This window comes from Alligator sinensis, unplaced genomic scaffold, assembly GCF_000455745.1.
Source record: "Alligator sinensis unplaced genomic scaffold, ASM45574v1 scaffold260_1, whole genome shotgun sequence".
NCBI classification, from domain to species: Eukaryota; Metazoa; Chordata; order Crocodylia; family Alligatoridae; genus Alligator; species Alligator sinensis.
In genome coordinates, this window is record NW_005842431.1 from 181,182 (window position 1) to 199,605 (window position 18,424).

At 46.8% G+C, this 18,424-nt stretch overlaps 1 protein-coding gene across 14 annotated transcripts in view; it reads left to right on the forward strand.

Moving 5' to 3' along the window:
- Positions 1–11,025, forward strand: part of RIPOR1 (RHO family interacting cell polarization regulator 1) — a 132,125-nt gene extending 121,100 nt beyond the window's left edge. For 9 of the 14 annotated variants that reach the window (XM_025211819.1, XM_025211814.1, XM_025211820.1 and 6 more), the window contains 2 exons: positions 726–816; positions 3,704–11,025. In XM_025211819.1, coding sequence (XP_025067604.1) covers positions 726–816; positions 3,704–3,807 — 195 coding nt within the window. In that variant the 3' untranslated portion in view covers positions 3,808–11,025. Of the gene's footprint in view, positions 1–725; positions 817–1,210; positions 1,275–2,209; positions 3,192–3,703 lie in introns of those variants that run through there. The other 5 variants (XM_014523009.2, XM_025211812.1, XR_003095632.1 and 2 more) reach the window with 4 other exon arrangements.
- Positions 11,026–18,424: the final 7,399 nt, after the last annotated feature.

Here is an 18,424-nt window from a genome sequence, read left to right on the forward strand (position 1 = left end):
AGTGCCTCCTGGGCAAAGGAGAGACTGCATGGCAGCAGCATCCTGTGTGCTGGACTCCGAGTGCTACAGACAGCCTGGCTGCACCTGGCACAGGGGAGTGCAGTACTGAAGGAAGGGCATGAATAGACTCAGGAACCTCCCACCCAAGTCCTTTGGTCTCCAGCCAAGGCCAAGAGGCAAGGCTGGAGCAAGGGAAGAAAACAGCCCAAGGGAGGCATGGGTGGACATGAGTGGGTCTGCAGAGGGAATGAATGAAGTGGCACTGCCCCCCTCCCAGAAATTCCAAAATGTGCTAGCTGTCTGAACATGGAGAGGAACTGGGAGGAAGCTCAGACCCAGCCTCAGTCATTTTCCTGAGCAGGCAGCAGGAGAGGCCTGGAGTGGGGCCTGGACCTGCACATGCAGCTCTGAGAAAACTATGGTGGAGCCCTTCATCTCCCATCCCCTCCCCTGAAGGGGGAAAAGAATGGAGGTCTTCAGGTGGCACTGGGCCTGGTCCCCCGGGTCCCTCATACTACTAGAACCAGCCTGCTGCCCATGGGGTGGCAAGGGGGCAGGGTGGGAGGGGCCTGTTCCCATGCAGTGCCAGTATTCTCAGCCCCTTGTGTATGCTGCCTGCTTTGGTGCATCCTCTCCCAGAGACCAGGGCAGGGCCATGCCCACAGCCAAGGCAGTGGTGGCAGGTGGTAGGATGTGCTCAGTGCTTTGCATTCCTCTCCCAACAGGCCAAAGAGAGCATTGAGCAGCTGGTGTATCTGTGCCAAACTGACAAGGAAGATGTGCGGGAAGCAGCCAAGCAAAGCCTGATGCTGTGTGGTGAGCACTCTGCTATTCCCTTCCCCACCCTCAGCCCCACAGCAGATGGCTCCAGTGGCAGACAGGGCCTTCTAGAGCCCACAAGTCTGCTTGCAGGGCTCTGTGCCCCAGCACTGCCTGGGCTAGCTCGCCTGGTGGAAGGACTGGCTGGCTGAATGTGGCAGAGGCCTTGGTTCCATTCCTGGCTTCACACACAGTCCTATAGCAGAGCCCTGCTGTGCCGCCAGGGCTTTCCCCTCCCCTTGTGTGGGAGCCATCCTAGGACCTGCTTGGGGTAAGAGCTGACACAGGGCTCCATCACCCTGCAGGCAGGATGGCCTGTGAGCTGATGCTGTTCAGGTGCTCCAGAAACCTGCATTGCTAAGTGTCCTTGTTATTTATTATCATTTATTAGACGGCACTGAAAGAACCATCTGATTGGCTAACTAGGCTTCCGGGTCAGGAGAGCAGCCACACAGGTTGGGATGTGTTAGCCGGAGTCGTGTCCCCTCCCTGCTCCTGCTGCTTTGCTCACGATTGTCTGTTTTGGATCCTGTTGGCCGTGCCATCTTTTTATTTTTTTTAAACACCTGTCTTTGCTGTCTGTGGCCCCCAGTCTCTGTGACGCTCCCGCTTTGCGTGGGCACATCGTGCACGATGTCATGACCAAACCTGTCTTGTCACGGCTGCTGAATGCCCTTGGCCTGCTCACGTGCACGTGTTTGTAAGACTGCTGCCCTCTGGTGGCTACAGATAACACCAGATGAAAGAAAGGTTTCTTTCCTTAGCTGAGGTGGTGGAGACTATGGCTCCTGGAAAACAGTATCTTAGGTCTCTGGCCCACCTCCACAGATTAAATTATTCAAGATTAAACTTAATTTGAACATCAAAACCCCAAGACCCTTAGGATATGTCTGCATCAGGGCAGCAGAGGTCTCAGCCTCGCCATCAAGGAAATAAGCACCACCCACTTGCTCCACCCATGTCAACCCTGGAAGTGAAGTGAGGATGGCCTGGGAGCATTGCTTTTAAGCATGCTAGAAATCCAAGCTTTGAGTATGGCACCACGGCATCCCTGGTGCCCAATTCCAGGGCTGACATACATGGAATAGGAACAGGTGGGCAGGACCTACCAGTATTTCCTTGGTGGTGAGACTGAGCACTCTGCTGCTGCGGTCTAGAAATGTCCTTAGCCTGAAGCTGGCTGTTGCAAACTCTGTGTTCCTGGAGAGTTGAACACTGGGGAAATGAGAATACATCTAGCATAGTCTTTGCTCTTCATTGCTCTGCTGAGACACCAGGGTGTAGAGGGTTTAGGTTGGCCACAACCCATGGCTGCATCTTGGAAGACAGCTTATTGGCCAGGCAGGGCCCACAGCTGGTGTTGATGGCTGACTGTGGCTTATTTTTGCAGGGGAGGATGGTAAGTCTGCTCACCGCCGGCTGGAGGAAACCCTGGACAGCTTACCAAGGATCTTTGCCCCAGGCAGCATGGCCAGCACGGCTTTCTGAGAGATGCCAGTACTTACTTACCCTGATCCCTTTGGGGCAGAGGCACCGTCGAGCTGCCCTAGGCTCACATGGACTGGTCCAGACCCAGCGTGTCATGGCCTGACGCAGCTCCCAGCCCTTTGGAACAACGAGCAGTATTAGGACCTCCCCAGCAGCTCGCACAGCCCATTCACTGCCTTACAGAGCACAGCTTTCCCTCACACCCGGACACTGGGCTAGAGGAGGCTGCTGCATACATGATGCCACAGTCTCTCTGGGGATTGGGGCCTTGGGCACTCCTCTCCTACCTTGCTTCTCTATTTGAACTTGCTGGGTGGAGCTGGAGTTCATGCACCCCCTGCCGGAGATAAGATTGGCATGTGAAGGCTGCATCAGGACTCCTCTTCTACTTGCCTTCCAGTAGCTTGCAGGCTGCTTGGCCTTCCTGGGATGGACATGCACTTTGACGCTGTTATTTCTTCTTGGGAGCTCCTTTGCTATGGGGATTGTCCCCATTCAATGCTTGGAGTCCCCAGGACTTAATAAAACAAGACATAGATATTAATATATTCTGCTGGCATTTCTTCTTTTCAGCTCCAAGTGCCTCCTGCTGGTGTTGGCTGCAGGGAGCACACAGCATTATGCAGGGACCCAGATTGGAGCCTTCCCCTGGGGCTTAGCTGGTTCTTAAGGTGTGCTGTGTAGAGGGCATGGAAAGGAGGACCAGACAGAGGGACACACAGACAGAAGCTGCCACCTTTTTTTTTGGTTTTTTAATTTAATTTTTTATTTACAGAATTTTTTTGCAGAAAAACAAAAGCAAAAAATCCTTTTCTATAAAGTCTCTATAAATCTATATATAATGTAATTACAGAGAATGGCTAATTTTGATTTAAATTCAGAAATAAAAATAAACCTTTAATGAGTGAAGGTGTCATTTTGTGACAGCGTTGCAGGCAGCAGGGAGTCGGGATTGGGGAGTTCTAGGGCTCTGGGCTATGCTAGCATGGGTTTGTTAGTAGAGCAGGAGGGCTACTTCCTGCTCAGCCCTTTGTCTGGGTCCTCTGGCAGATCAAGTTGTACCTCTCTGTACCTGCCCACCTGTAATGCAGGGATGCTGAATCTCCCAGGGCTAGATAGCCAAATTGTCAAATTTCTCTAGCAAAACTTCCAACAGGACTACCTGTAGTGTCCTCACATCCAGCCTGGGAATATAGGGGGCTCACGGGTCTCCCAGTGCTGATGCCAAGTGTGTGAATAGTGACTGTTGTTCTGCGATGCAGTAACATATAAAGGCCCCAGCAAGCAAAAGGCCACCACACAAAGGACTCTTCTCGCTGTGGGTTCTAGGTATTCAACAGTCTGGCTTCTGTAACATACAGAACTAACCCACGCACCCACCTCCATGTCAATGCAGGCAGTTGCCAGTGCAAGCACCAGAGGCAGCCAACCACCCAAACTGAGCCCCACCAATGGAGCTGTCAGGAGAAATGCCTGTTCCTTGCCTCGCCATCTGCATGAAGCTGAGAAGGAAGCCATGTGTGTATGGAACAAGGACGACGATAGGCCCAACTTGTATAGGGTGTCAGCAACATGGCAGGGGCAACAGCTGGAGAGTGAGTATTTTTCTGCTTATAACTCACCCACCAACAGCTCCTTTGTGTTAGTGAGTTGCAGGGTGCAGACCTGTGTCAAAAACCTGTCTGAGAATAGCACAGGAATGCATTTGGGCCATCTTCTTTAAGGGCATGCAGTAGCAGCTGATCATGAGGTTCTTGCCTCAACTCTGTGGTCTCCACATCAGTCTTGCAATCTAATGGAAATCCCAGCACACAAAGCTCTTTGTGGAAGGGTTCAGAGCCAGGGTTATCTTAAGGCTTGTTCTTTTGCCAAAGAAACCTTCTTCTGACCAAGAACATGAACCTCAGCCACTCAAATAATGGGTCTTAGAGCCACAGCAGCTGGCTCTATATTCCCAATATTAGTGGTATGAGCCAGACTCTTGGATACCAATGTGCAGGCTGGCTTGTACTTGTGGGAACCAGCATCTAGTAAAGCTTTAACCCCTTTCTTCCACCATACTGAGCTTTCTGCAGTGCTCAGGGACATGAGGAAAGCTGTGCAGTCCCAGCATGTGACCCTGGGAAGGATGATGGGGAGGGGAGTGGCTGGAGTTCTTACTAGTCATCCCTTACGTTCTTTCCAGAAGGAAAAATGTAACTTCCATCAACTGGCAGAGGTCCTCCATATCTCAGATAGCTGGTGTTTATGTTGTAGCTCAGTTTTCAAACAACAGCATCAACTCAAATGGAATTGTATTGGGAACACTTATTCTATACTTGCTTTAAGTTAGTGATAGGCTGTTCTGAAACAGGCATTCTTCAGGTGTGTTGGCAACTTGGACATGGCAGGACTGAAAGCCAGGACAAGAACTAATTGCAGAAATGTGTCCTTTGGGCTGTGGGATGTCCTGCAAAGAACCAGGACAGTAACAGTAATTGGGGTGACTGGATTCAAGAACTTTGTGCTTTCAGAGCAAAGTCTGCTTTCACTATTTGGCCTTAACTTGTCACCTTAAACAATGTTAGTGCCTCTTCTTTGAAAGGCAAAAGTAGATTTCTCCCTTCTCTGAACTCCATAAAAGCTAAAAGGATCTTGCATAAACCTAGAAAAATAATAGCCAGCAGGCAGAGACTGAGCCTGGAAATCCATCCTCTAAAAGGGTGTTGGTTCAGCATGGTGGGAACAAGAAAGATTGGATTGGATGCTGCCCTAACTCTTAAGGCTGCTGCTATCCAGACCTGAGATTACTGATAGGAATCTAGGTTATGCATGGGAAACGAGAGGCAGTTCTTTGGTGACAGAATGCAAAAACCTTTGCTTTCTCCCATGCCTTGAGCAGCAGACAAGTGCAGGTGGCTCAGTCTATTTAGATATCTGAGCACTGCCCCTTATCAATATTAAGAGGCAGACAGGGCTGCACCAGGCTCTGACCAACTGCAGTCATGGCAGAGTGGTTGAGTGTGTTAGTCATGTTTCCTTGCCCATCTGCCTGGTGTAGAACAGAGGAAGGCATGTTAAAGGGGATAGAAAGATGGGACTTTACAACTGAGATCCAACCACAAAACTCTTCTCTCCCCCCAGCTGATAGTCATTTGTGAGCCCTTTAAGTCTCAGACTTCTCCACAGCTCCTAGGAAGCATGGACCTCTTCCTCCACCCCACCCCACCCCATGTGTTGCTTTCCCAGCGTACCTATGCTCTAGGATAGGAATACTCAGTGGTATCCTGGCAGTCATGGTTAATCCTTGAAGAGGAGCCAGGATGAGACTTCCCTCCAGTTTTAAACTTTCTGTCTCCTAGAAGTTTCATCCTTCTGTAGCAATCCTCATTCACTAATAGAAAACAAGACTGTTGTGAAGGTGAAGCTGAAGCTGTTCTCCCTTCATATTTTGCCTTTGAACTCACTCTCCACTCCCCAATTGGGATCTCCCAGTTTCTGCTGCTGAAAGAAACCCCTTAAAAATGTGTTAAATTGCTCTGCTGCGTATGTTGTGTGCCTGAGGCTCCTGGAAGTGGTCCCGGAAATGCAGTTTCTTTCCTCTGTGCATCTGACAATCTTTGGTGCCCATCTGTATCATTGTTTCTGTTGTAAATTCAGTCAGTTCCCTCTTCTTCCTGAGGGTCTCACAACCAGGGGGAACATGTTTAAAAACAGAAATGGAGCTGCAAAGCCACAAACTGATAGATGTCAAATCACCCATGTCCAATCAAACAACTGTTAAGAAAAAACAAAACTTCCTAACTGTAAGAGCAGTTCTCAACCTTGTCAGAGTCCCTCCCCAAGTTTTCTGAATGTGGTGGCAGCCCTGATTGAGAACAACTGTTGTGTTCAACTTGCTTCAGAGATGCTCAACCAGGTGTTGCCACCTCCAGGTAAAACTTTCCCGTGCTCCTGCTGTGCAGCCAGACTGGGAAGGGCTGTGGCACATGCTTGTGTTCCTGCTGCATTAGATTACTCTGGTAAGCCTAAAGCAGGAAGGACAGCAAGCTCATGTTCCAGCCCTTCCCGGCCTGACATCACAGCATCTTCCAGCAACAGAGGCAGGCAGAACTGTCCTATGTGCCTGTTTCCAGGAAGAATAGGGAGGGAGCCATAGGGAGAGCTGCAGCCTGATTCGACTCTACCTAATGCAAGAGGAGCATGTGCATACTGCTGCCCTGCCCAAGGGGCAATTTTACCTGGTCCCTGCAACCACATGGTGGCATCTGCATTACAGCAACCCTGACAGGGGTCTCATGACATCCCAGGGTGCTGCAGCACCCTGAGAACCGCTGCCTTGGAGCAAAACAAGTCATCATCACACAGTTAAGACTATTACTAGACCCAAGTTTTCCTAAATTCATGTGCTTTTCTCAAAGATGCAAATAATAGGTGGTCTTGAACAAATGATACTTCTTTCCCTGAAAAGAGCAAAACCTGTATCAGTGGCACAGTGAGTTAACTAACCAGAGCAGGGTGTTCCAGACTAGGTGTTTCCAGAGAGAAAAAATGTTAACGTGTAAAAGTTAAGAGGCAGAGACATCCATACAAGCCCTTAAAAACAAGGGAATGTCACATGACGTTATTTTATCTGTATACTTGCCATTCACTGAGACTAGCCCTCTGTATAGAAGACCCAGAGATTACCCATTGCTTATTATTGCTATGTAACAGTTCTCTGCAACATCATCATACCTTAGATGTTTGTGCAGCAGTGAACTGATGACCTGTGTGCATGGGGAAGCAGATGGTCAGTTAGTGTTGTATTGTGACTGGATGGTGAGGAATACAATTTGTATACTGCTACTGTACTCACTGGAAATTTTGGGGACTTGCTGATGGTTGGCCTTAACAAAGATAGATCTGTGCCAGAATTTCCTGGGAGGTTTTAAAAGTATATGCTTGAGTTATGTAGAAAAAAGATCTCTTCTCCTTCAATACTGTGAGAATTTGCATGCAGGGTGGCAGTTTCAAAGGTGCAGATTTGTACAGGTCAAAATCAATGTTTTTTTTTCTTCGTAATTATGTAAAGAAAGTAAACTTTTTCCTGACAGTGATGACCCACGTGTAACAGAACAGTTCAGCCTCTGACAAATGGAACATACCGAACAGGAATAAACATTTCATCCTGCATGATTATGCTAAAAATGTTGAAGTATTAGTTTCTGTGTATATTGTGATTAATGTTTTTCCTTATTTTAAGTTTTGATTTAAAACATGAGGTACATCATTCTCATTTGTAACATGGCTCTAATTACAAACCCAACCACAAAGTAATCATTAGTGGCTGCCTCTGCAAACTTTGGTTGAGTGACTTGCCCATATGACATAAGAAGTCTGTAGAAGAGCCAGGGACAGAACCCAGCCCTGAGTCCCAGGCCAGTGACTTACATCATGACAATCCCATAGAATAAAGAGCGTATGATCATATAATTAGATGGTTCACTGCCCAAAAACTTCATCAGTGTACAGTTAAGATTGTTTTGGCAGTGCATTGTACCCTTCCACAACATGAAATGCATCAACACTGAAACCTATAGAAATGGAGTAGCTCATGCCAGTCCAGTCTGCAACCTTAACCGTGACTCTCAGGGCTAGCCAGAACAGCTGAGGATAGACTGGAGGTGTATTTCAGCCAGGGCTACATTATAAAAGAACACACAGAATGACAGGGCTTCTCTAGGGCCTATGACCAGAATGATCTAACAGGAATTCATGACTTTTGCAAACTTCACCATCTGTAGCTACAAGCATGTTTCTTTGACATGCCTGTGGATATAATAAAATTCCAAAACATTCCCGTAAACAAGAGACAAGTTGGTTAATGCTGCTTAATGCATTACTAGAAGATACTTGGATACTGTTGTGATGGCTGCAACACGAGCCTATAGAGCAGGGGTTCAAACATATAGCCTGTGGGCTGGATCCAGCCCAGTGAGTTGTTTCATTCACCCTGCAGGGCTCCCAGAGGGGCAGGGAATTTACGGATGGGGCCAGTAGGGGCAGAATCTACCACTGAAGTCCAGCAACAGAGCCCCAGTCAGTCGGTGCATGTCAACAGTGGAGGGGCGCAAGGAATAGCTGCATTACTCCCCAGACTGCTGCCATTTGCTACGCTGCTGCTGCCAGGTCTGGATCTGGCCCAGTGGCAACAGTGATTTTGACACCTCTGTTATAGAGACCAGGAAGCAGGCCGCTTTGTCCCACAGACCTGGTATTTCAACTTTTGTCTACATGCACTTCTGGCTGTGCATCATACTTGGTGACAGCTATAGGGCAGTGCAGCCATTACATGCAGCAGGTTCCAACAGTTCAGGCTGCTAGACGAAAGATGCCTCTGCACCAAAGGGTTTTATTTCTGCACTGAGCCATGTGGGTTTTGTAAGTGAGCAACCACAACTATTTTGCTCTTGCTGCAGAAATCTGTAGCAGACATGACAGTGCGTGACAAAAAGGGTGTGTCACAGAAGCAACAGTTAAAGTAAAGATTAAGGGTTAATAAAGTACCCCAGTATTAGCACCTGTTAGGCAGAGCAGGCTAAGTGGCAGAATTTTTGGCTGGCTGGTATTCACAAAGCCAGCCCTACAGGTGCCTTTTGCTTTAGTGAGGGGACATGTTGTACGCAACAGGGCTCTGTCAGTGCCCCATGCTCTGTTGAAAGACAGACTCGAATGCTGTCTGCCAGGGACAGGCCAGGGCAATGCATAGAGAAGGCAGAGTTAAAGTTGCAAGACATGGCTCATCTGATACAGTTCCCCGTTCTTCGGTGGCTTTAGCACAGGTATGCCTGACATCTTGAAGAGTCCAAGGCAGTGCCAAGCTACCTAAACTCTGTGTTAACTCACTCTTGAGGGAGTAAATTTCCCTTAGTTGTTTGCGGGTGAAATGGTGATAGCGACTGATGGGCACCTCTTAGACATAAAAAAATGTTCCCTGGGAACACCATGCTTCCCATTAACGACCAATAGTGCTATCTATGTTCCTGGCCCCACCATGAGGGGCCATGAGGACAATAAAGCAATGTGCATCTCACTAACCACTAGATACTGCACCTGAAGGCAGCTAAAGTAAAGGCACTTTCAGATGTCACATGGCATTTTTAGGGGCTAAGTGCAGAACAGATTCTGTACAACCTGTAAGAGCAGGAACCCACAAGTACGAAGTGGCCCATTCATCTTAATGGGTTTTATTTTAAAAGATCAGAACACTACTTTACAGATAAGAGTTGTAGGCTTGGAAGGGATCTCAAGGGTCACCTAGTCCAACCTGCTGCATAAATGCTGGATGCACTGTTCCTGTAGATGAATACAGCCTGACACAATAGCTCTGACACATATGAACTGACCCATTCATCTCAGCAGATGCTCTTTCTCCCTGGCTGCCAAAGCCTATTCCAGCTCTGTTGTGGAATAGTAATTTTCAAGACAATCTAGCAATACACCTAGTTTAGAGCAATTTAAAATCAGCTCCTGAGGCAAGAAGTTGCAAAAAGGCTCCACCTTCGCACTTGAGTACTCTTGCTCCTTTTGTAGCATTCCAGTATTCCAAATAACCTCACTCCGCACAAGGAATTTACAGCACTTTGAAAATTAAAAATAAACTCTAAGTAAGAAGAAATTTGATATCAGGAAGCTTTTGACCAAATGATCCCAAGCTCATACCTCTACTTATTGCAGAGCTAACACAGTTCAAGTTACATCCAATTTCCATTTTACTAGGCAAGGGGTCTTCAAATATACCATCTCTTGAATTAGCCTTTCACTTTAAGATATTTACTGTAGTTCGTGCATACCTTGGATTTTTTGTAAGTTTTTGGGAAGGCCATTTGAGTTGCTAAGACCATTTGCTGTGTGACTAAAACTTATGTAGTGTAAGAGTTATGCTGTAGCCGTTATGTTTCAGAAATTATGCAAGAGGCAAGGATTTCTTAGGGTGGTATCTTTTATTGGACCAACTATGTAAACATAGGTCCAATAAATTATATCACCCTAAGAAAGCCTTGCCTCTTGCATAAACTTCTGTAGCATCTGACATTACTTTCAGAGCTTTTTCACAGAAACTACTACAGCACTTTGAGGTGAAACTGCTGTGTGAGACCCCTTGGTTTGTGTAAGATGGACAGATTTTGTTACAGAAATGTATTTTGCATTTATTTTCTATGATAAAGTTGCTGAGATAGTATCCTGGCACTACCACAGGTAATGTTAACATTATGTTAGTCCTTTGAATATGGCTGTTTTATTAATACATTTACTTGATGCTTAGTAACTGCTTTGATCAGGCTGATGAGAACAGCAGCTATTTACTTCCTTGATCATGTGCGGTCTTTATTCAGGAAATGGGAGAGAAGTGTGTGTCATTATACTCCCATAACACTTCTGCTAATGTTCTCTCTCAAACGTTGTTCCCAAGGAAAAAACTTCCAGAAGGAGCCCCTTCAAAATGCCGGTACATGGTTGTGGTGGGTGTGACAGCTACCACATATTTTGATCTATCCAGCTACTTTGATGGTAGAGCATTTGTACATACTAGGGCTGTGCGAAATTTCACCGGGTGTTTCGTTTAGATGTTTTGATGCATTCTGAGCTCGAAACAGCGAAATCAAAACAAAACAAAAGCCTTCGAAATAGCTTCAAAACGAAACAAGGGCACTCGAAATGTTTTGAAATGGTTTGAGTTTTGAAGCCAGGCTTACCTGGCTTCAGTGCCCAGCCGGCAGCAGCAGCCTCCTGTGATCCGGCACAGATCCAGGGGCCGTGCCCCCCAAGAGGATTCTGGCACAGCCCCCAGCCCTCCCATGTTTTGAAATGGTTTGAGTTTTGAAGCCAGGCTTACCTGGCTTCAGTGCCCAGCCGGCAGCAGCAGCCTCCTGTGATCCGGCACAGATCCAGGGGCCGTGCCCCCCAAGAGGATTCTGGCACAGCCCCCAGCCCTCCCAGAGGTGCAGGCCTCTGGATATGCACGCCTGATGACAGCATGTTGTCACTGCAGGCTGGGGCCAGTGGCAGCACCAATTTTCCCAGTGTGGGCTGTGTCCAGTGCCGGTCCCAGCTGGCAGCTGCAGTCTCCTGTCATCCGGCAGGCAGACTGGGGGTCCGCCTGCGCCCCCGGGACAGCTGTGGGGCTCTTCTGGACTCCTCCTGGGGGTGCAGGCCCCCGATCTGCCTGCCGGATCACAGGAGGCTGTTGCTGCCAGCTGGGACTGGTGCTGGTCACAGCCCACACCCACCGCCGGGAAGACTGGTGCTGCCGCCAGTTCCAGGAAACAGAAGCACCTTCCTGTGATCTGGCAGGCAGATCAGGGGCCCACCTGCCTGGGACCAGTGGCAGCACCATTCTTCCCATTGCTGGGTATGGGCTGCGCCCAGCAACAGTCCCAGGTGGCAGCAGCAGCCTCCTGTCATCTGGCAGGAAAATCAGGTGCTGCACCCCCAGGAGGAGTCCAGCATAGCCCTCCTGGGGTTGCAGGACCCCAGATCTGCCTGCCAGATGACAGGAGGCTGCCGCTCCCAGCAAGTGACAGTTTTGCTTGTCAACACCTTGAATTGCAGTTTCCCAGAAACCTCCGCACCTACCTCCTTGAAACTTGGGAGGCTTCATGCCCTCAGAAGGGGCTACCATCCCTGCAAGTTTCAACCAGATCAGGCTAGAAACTACAAACAGCAAAACAGTTGAAATAAAATGAAAGAGTGCTTTTGAAATGAAATGAAATTTGAAACAAAACTGTTCCATCGAAAAAGTCAAAGCAGAATGGTGCTGTTTTGCACAGCCCTAGTATGTACTTTGATTTGCAACAGAGACTCAATCTTGCTACAAAAGCACAAATTACTTTCTTTAGCCTGTGCCACATTGAAGATCCCCAAATACCTTTTTCAAGCATTGTTTCCCAAAAGAGCTATTGTGAAACACTTTGATCATAGCTAGGTCACTCCCAAGCAGGTGATACTACTTGAGATTTACAGCTCTGATTCTCCAAGGTACATAAAACTAGAAAGGATCTCCTGGATCATCAAATCTAGTCCCCTGTGTTCCTGGGCAACATAAATCCTAGGAAGCCCCAGAACTGTCACTTCAAATCCTTCAGACTTGCATACACCTACAAGACACAAGACTTGAAACACCCCGAACAACACCCTCTAGGCATGCCATGCGTAAAAGTAGGTAAAATGAGGGCACTGCCAGTGCAAGGTGGTTGTTGAGAGAGAGGAGAGGGGACTGTGGAAAGTTGATATTAAATGATTTTCTATTTGTTAGATTTATATACTACAGGAGTTGCAAACTAAATCCCATTGACTAAATATGGGAAGTGGCCACGATGTGGCATGTTTGCCTTCGCTAATCACCATCTTTGCACAAAAAGCATCTGGAGAACCCCCATGCCACTTGTGTGAACAGCAATTGTTACTGCTAGTAACAATATTTTCCAGCAACAGCAACACTTTCCATTCCTACCTTGTTTCCCTGAGCAAGCAAGCTACTTTTTCAACCAACACTAGGTAAGTTTCAAGATAGCTTTGATAGCTTGCAGTGGCCCTTGGAGTCTGCGTGGTCTGGTAGACAGATCAAGATACCTAGGAATTTCTAATCCCTGTTCTATGCTAATTTGCAGAACAATTGTAGGCAAATACGATGAAGTAAAAATGAAGGAGAAAAAACAGCCCCTACTTTTGCATGCCTAGTTTGGAGACCTGGTTTTGAAAGGTTCAGAGTACCTACAACTACAAGTGAAGTCCAGGGGAACTGCAGTCAGAAAGCATCTCCAAAATTAGTAGCCCCCCCACCCCCATCCCAATTAGCAGCCATTCCAGAACACTGTAGCTATAACCATTCTCTTTTTGCATCTGAGAAATGCTAATGCTATTTATCCTCAAGAGATGTTATGATGGTAAGTTAGTATTTGTACCTAGTCCCTTCATAGAACTAGAGCCTCTGTGCATTACTACATGCTTCAATTGTATATGATTGGTAAGACACAAGTACAATAGCCAGGAGGGATATGCTATAGCTTTAGGTGTACTGGCAGGGCTGTCAAGTTGTAGGGGAAGGACTGGAACAGCAGGAAATGCCTGAGGTGATGACTGAAGTATAATAGCAGATGCAGCAAGAAGATGGGAAGAGTGATAGCAGGACCTTGGAAAGAACTGCATTTATATATGGATCATGGAACGCCTGACCTACAAGAAATGAGCTTAAGGAGTTCAAATATCATGTGCCAGAGCAACTCTAAGAACCCAGATGGTAAACTTCCTGATACGGAACAAATGAAAACGAAGCTGTGGCAACTGATTGTCATGGAACTGCTAGAACTTAAAGAAGGCAATTGAGTGGCTAAGGCAGTGTTTCACTTACTTCCTGGCTGAAGGCTTTTGTGCATTTTAAAAAATATTATAACAAGTGATCTTCTAGAGGAAATAGACACAAATCCAGCTAATAGCTGAACTGGGTTTTGAACTGAATGCAGATATTACCTCTGTACTTAAGACACTGTCCTCACCAAATTACAGTACCAAAGTTTTGAGAAATTACAAATGAGTTGAAATAAATTCAAGATAAGCCCTTGAAGACACTGCCAGACATTTTATTACCCTAAATGATCTTAACAGATTCCTTAAAGTCCATATAGATAAAACTGAAGAACTGTTAGGAATAATGATCATACTTTTTTCTCCTTCAGCGAAAGATAGAATGATAAGATCATCTCAACTGATTGTTGCCCTTCATAGTTATTTTGCATGCTACAATTCCGTTGCTTGTAATGAGACAGCAGATTGTCTCATGTCAAGGGTACTACTTTAAAAGAATATAGTCTCAGTTGTTACTGCTTCTGAACTGTTCAATGGGCATATGTTAAGTTTGAGCAGTGGTGCTTGAAAGACTCATAGTTTCATAGCTGGTAGGGGCGGAAGGGACCTGAGCAGATCATCAAGCCTGACCCCCTCCAGGGCAGGAAAAAGTACTGGGGTCAAACGACCCCAGCAAGGTGTTCGTCTAACCTCCTCTTAAAGCCCCCCAGGGTAGGAGCCAGCACCATTTTGCTTGGAAGTTGGTTCCAGGTCCTAGCCGCCCTGACTGTGAAGTAGCGCCTCCTAATGTCTAATCTGAATCTACCCTCTGCCAGCTTGTGACCATTATTCCTTGTCACTCCTGGTAGTGCTCGGGGGAACAGGGACTCCCCCATTGCCTGCTGGTCCCCTCTGACTAGTTTGTAACAGGCCACTAGATCCCCCCTCAGCCTTCTCTTGTGGAGGCTGAACAGGTTCAGGTCCCCTGAGCAAAGAAAGGTCAGCAACATGCAGCCCACAAAGCCACTAGATCCAGCCAAGAGCTGCAGGGTTTTACCTGTGCCTGCACCAGGGCTGGGCTGTGGAAGGTGTGCCCAAGCTGCCACTCTCTCCACTCCTTTCCCTTCCACAGCTAGTGGAGAGCTGCGCTGGGGCTTACCAGTTTCCAGCTGCACCCATGCCAGAGTCAGGGGCCAGAGATATACATGATATCAACACAGATGCATATTCCAGCGGGCTGGTCATCCCCAACTCAATTTCCCACCAGCTGGAAGCTGCACCCAGGCCACAACCAGGGAGTAGAGGGCACAGAGAAGCAGCAATATGGACACAGTTCCCAGCTGGTTGGCTGCAGCATGGGCACAGGCAAAGTCCCATGCTGCTGAAGCCACATGAGATAGCTTGTGAGGGTTACCAGCTGCTGCCCTAGAACATTGTTGCTTTGGTTCCATTTGGGACTCTAGGCCTAATTTCCCAGCCCCACAGTCCTGATTACTGTTTCATGCAGTTCTGCTCTGACTGCCCCTCTCTATCTACGCATCTCAGCTCAACTTCACTTTAGTATTACCTACAGTGGGATTTAAAGATGTGATGTGCACATACTAATTAGTATGTTCTAAATATCTAGCATAAATAAGGCAGCAAATCTTTTTACCACTTGCTACAGAGGTCGAGTTTAAGCCTAGACAGAACAACTTTAGATTCGCCCAGCAGTGATACCTTGAAAAAGGGGAAATTGAAAAAAAATTGAGTTTTAAATTTCTGGTTTTGTAACTGTTGCTGGAAGGGTAATTACATCCCTGTATTTTTTTTTTATCCCTAAACATTGACCTTTTATTCCTAACCTTAAATCCATTTTAATGTAGGAAGAAATACAACATGGATGGAAAGTTCTCTTCCTCTCAACTGCCTGTCAGACACTTAGCAGGAGGTATGAAGCAATGCTACTAGAAAAGAAAAGGAATTGCTGGAACTAGAAAGTTCTGCAGTAGATAGGACAAAGTTACAGAAAGTTATACTGAATGAAAAAACAGGCTAGGAGCCTCCCAGTGTGTTCAGAACTTTTTGGGCAGAATCACTCCTCCTCTCCAGGGAAATTAAGCGAGCTGCAGTTGTCCCCTTGTTTACACACTGCTGGTTCTGTTAAGTCCATTCCTTACGAACCTCAAATCCACACAAATGATCTGCACATTTACAAACTGCCTTGTTGGAGACTGAAATCCTATAGCTTTGAACAAAATAAAGACAACAGCACATCCTACCTAATGGTATCCATCTCACAAGAAGGCAGAATCCACAGCCTAAAAATTTCTCACCCATTCTATGGTAACTTAAACAGTGATGCCAGCTGTGATGGTGAGTGCTGTTCTAACATGCAACATGTCTATATGGAAGTAAGAAACCAAATTAATCTCACATATGTCACTGAAGAGATGTCATGGAAACTCACTTGTCTGGGGAATTATCGTTGGCTCAAAAGACTGATGCAGTCACTGGTCCCCCTGGGAATCCAGAATCTGTACCACAGGCAAGGGGTAAAAAGTATAAGGAAGGGCTCCAGGTGTAACTGAATTAATAAGCACCTCAAAAAACCACTAGGAAAAAGCAGAGCACCTATAAGGAATTGGGGAGGGGAGAAAGATTGACCAGAAAAGAAAGCTGTCTGAGACTCAAGAACTGTAGGAATAAAGTAAGAATTGCCAAAATTTGCAAATTGGGATTAGGCCTTACAAAGAATATTAAACACCAGAGTTTCTTCAGTCACATAACTTAAGAGAACAAGAAAAGTAATGGAGCCATTGTGCAGCGTCAATGAAATACAGATTAGAGATAATCTAGTTCCAGGCAAAATCCTAAACGAATTATTTTGCCTCAGTTTTCAGTAAGGACAATGATCTTGAACATGCAGGCAAAGCAGGTTGGGAACGAATATATAGAAATGGCAATTTCCACAACTGAAGTGGAAGCAAAATTCAATGAACTTTAAGGCACTTCAGGCAAAGGGACATTATCATCTGCATCCTAGAAATTTGAAAAAAAACCTGACACTTGAAACCACGAGCATTTTTAACAAATCTACTGCCTTGTACCAAGTTTGAAGAATAGCAAATGTAGTACCTATATTTACGAAGAGAGAAAAAAAATAACTGGGGAACCACAAGCTTGCTAGTTTGGCTTTGGTATTATCATAGAAATCATAGAAAAATAGGCCTAGAGGGCACTTCCCTAAATCATCTAGTCTAGCCCCATGCCTGTGGCAGGTTCATCCCTACCCAAACCACCCTATACAAATCCACTCCTAGCAAAACTACTGTTTTATTGTTAGGGTGGAATATATAACAAAATGTAAAGGAAATAACATTAATAGTTAAAAATGTAAGAGGTAAGTAGAAATAGGAATAAAACACAACACGGGATTGCTAAAGATAGATCATAGACCAACCTGACATCTACATTTAAATTTTTTTTAAACAAAAGAAATGCAGTACCTCCCATCTATCGACTTCAGTAAACATACTTATATGGTGCGCCTACAGGACAGGGGGATTAGAGGAATTGTAGGTGTTTAAGGAACTGATTTGAGGAGACAGCACTGGATAGCACTGAACTGAGAAGTATTGGGCTTAACAGAGCTGACTGGTGGAGATCCTCAAGAATCCATTTCTGATCTCATTTAATATTTTTAATAATTATCCTGATCTTAAAGTAGGATTGGGCTGAGGACAGAGTTAGGAGGGGCCAACACACAGAAAGGCCAGGCTATCACAGTGCAAAAGCCTGGGTGACCCTGGGGTCTGGGGAAAACAGATCAAATTCAACAGCAGAAAACATGCAGATGAACACACAGTTTTGCAACCCGTGGGTCACAAGAATATGAGAGAGTTGTGAACAAACTTTAAAAATGGATCCTCCTTTAAAGGAGAAAAAGGTGGGAAACGGTGGCTTTGCCCTGACAGGAGCCACTGCCCCCCCCCTTGGGGCAGGGGGTTGGGAGGTGCAGTGGGTCTGGACCGGCCCTCCACGTTTACAAACGAGTCCTGGTACAAAAAAGGTTGATGAGCACTGGCCTAGTGCATAGTTTCTCAACCTGTGGTATGTGTACCCCGGGGGGTATGAGACACAGGCAGAGGGTATGCGAGTACCCTAACACTTTGTCTCTCTCACCCTCTTTTCCTCTCAAAACTATGGCAAAATATTTGGTGCGCCACACACTGCATGGTGCTTTAAATTCCCCAGTAATAATTGGGCATGCGGCACTGGGTCCAGCCCTCGTAGCTTTGGGCAACGTCACCTCTAGCCCAGGTATATACTTGAGTTGTGCACCCCTGGTGTAAAAGGTGGCAACCCCAGCCACACCAGATCAGACATCTGTCATATCACAGCCTTATATATACAGCCTTTCTTCCAACATTTAGCACACATTAGTCAGTAAATATAAAATCGCCTGGAAAATTGAGTGTTGGGGTACTTAAAATTTTCAGAAGTTAGTGTGTACTTGTTACGTAAAAGGTTGCAAAACACTGGCCTACTGGACTCGAGGCACCTGCTGTAACTCCTGCGATGGGAGCAGCACCCGGCCCCACCGCGCCATCTCCCTGAGGAAGGGCCGGGATCGCCCAGGCCGGGGCCCCAGCACCACTGCGCAGGGCGGCTGCCCGCCCCGAGCACAGGCAGCGTGCGCGCCCGGGGCACAGGCCGGCAGGAGCCGCGCCTCCCTCGCCGGGACAGGTGCCGGCAGGACCCGAGAAGACGGCTGCTTGGCGCACCCACAGGCCGGGAGCCCCCGCGATAAATGGGCGCAGCACCGGAAGGC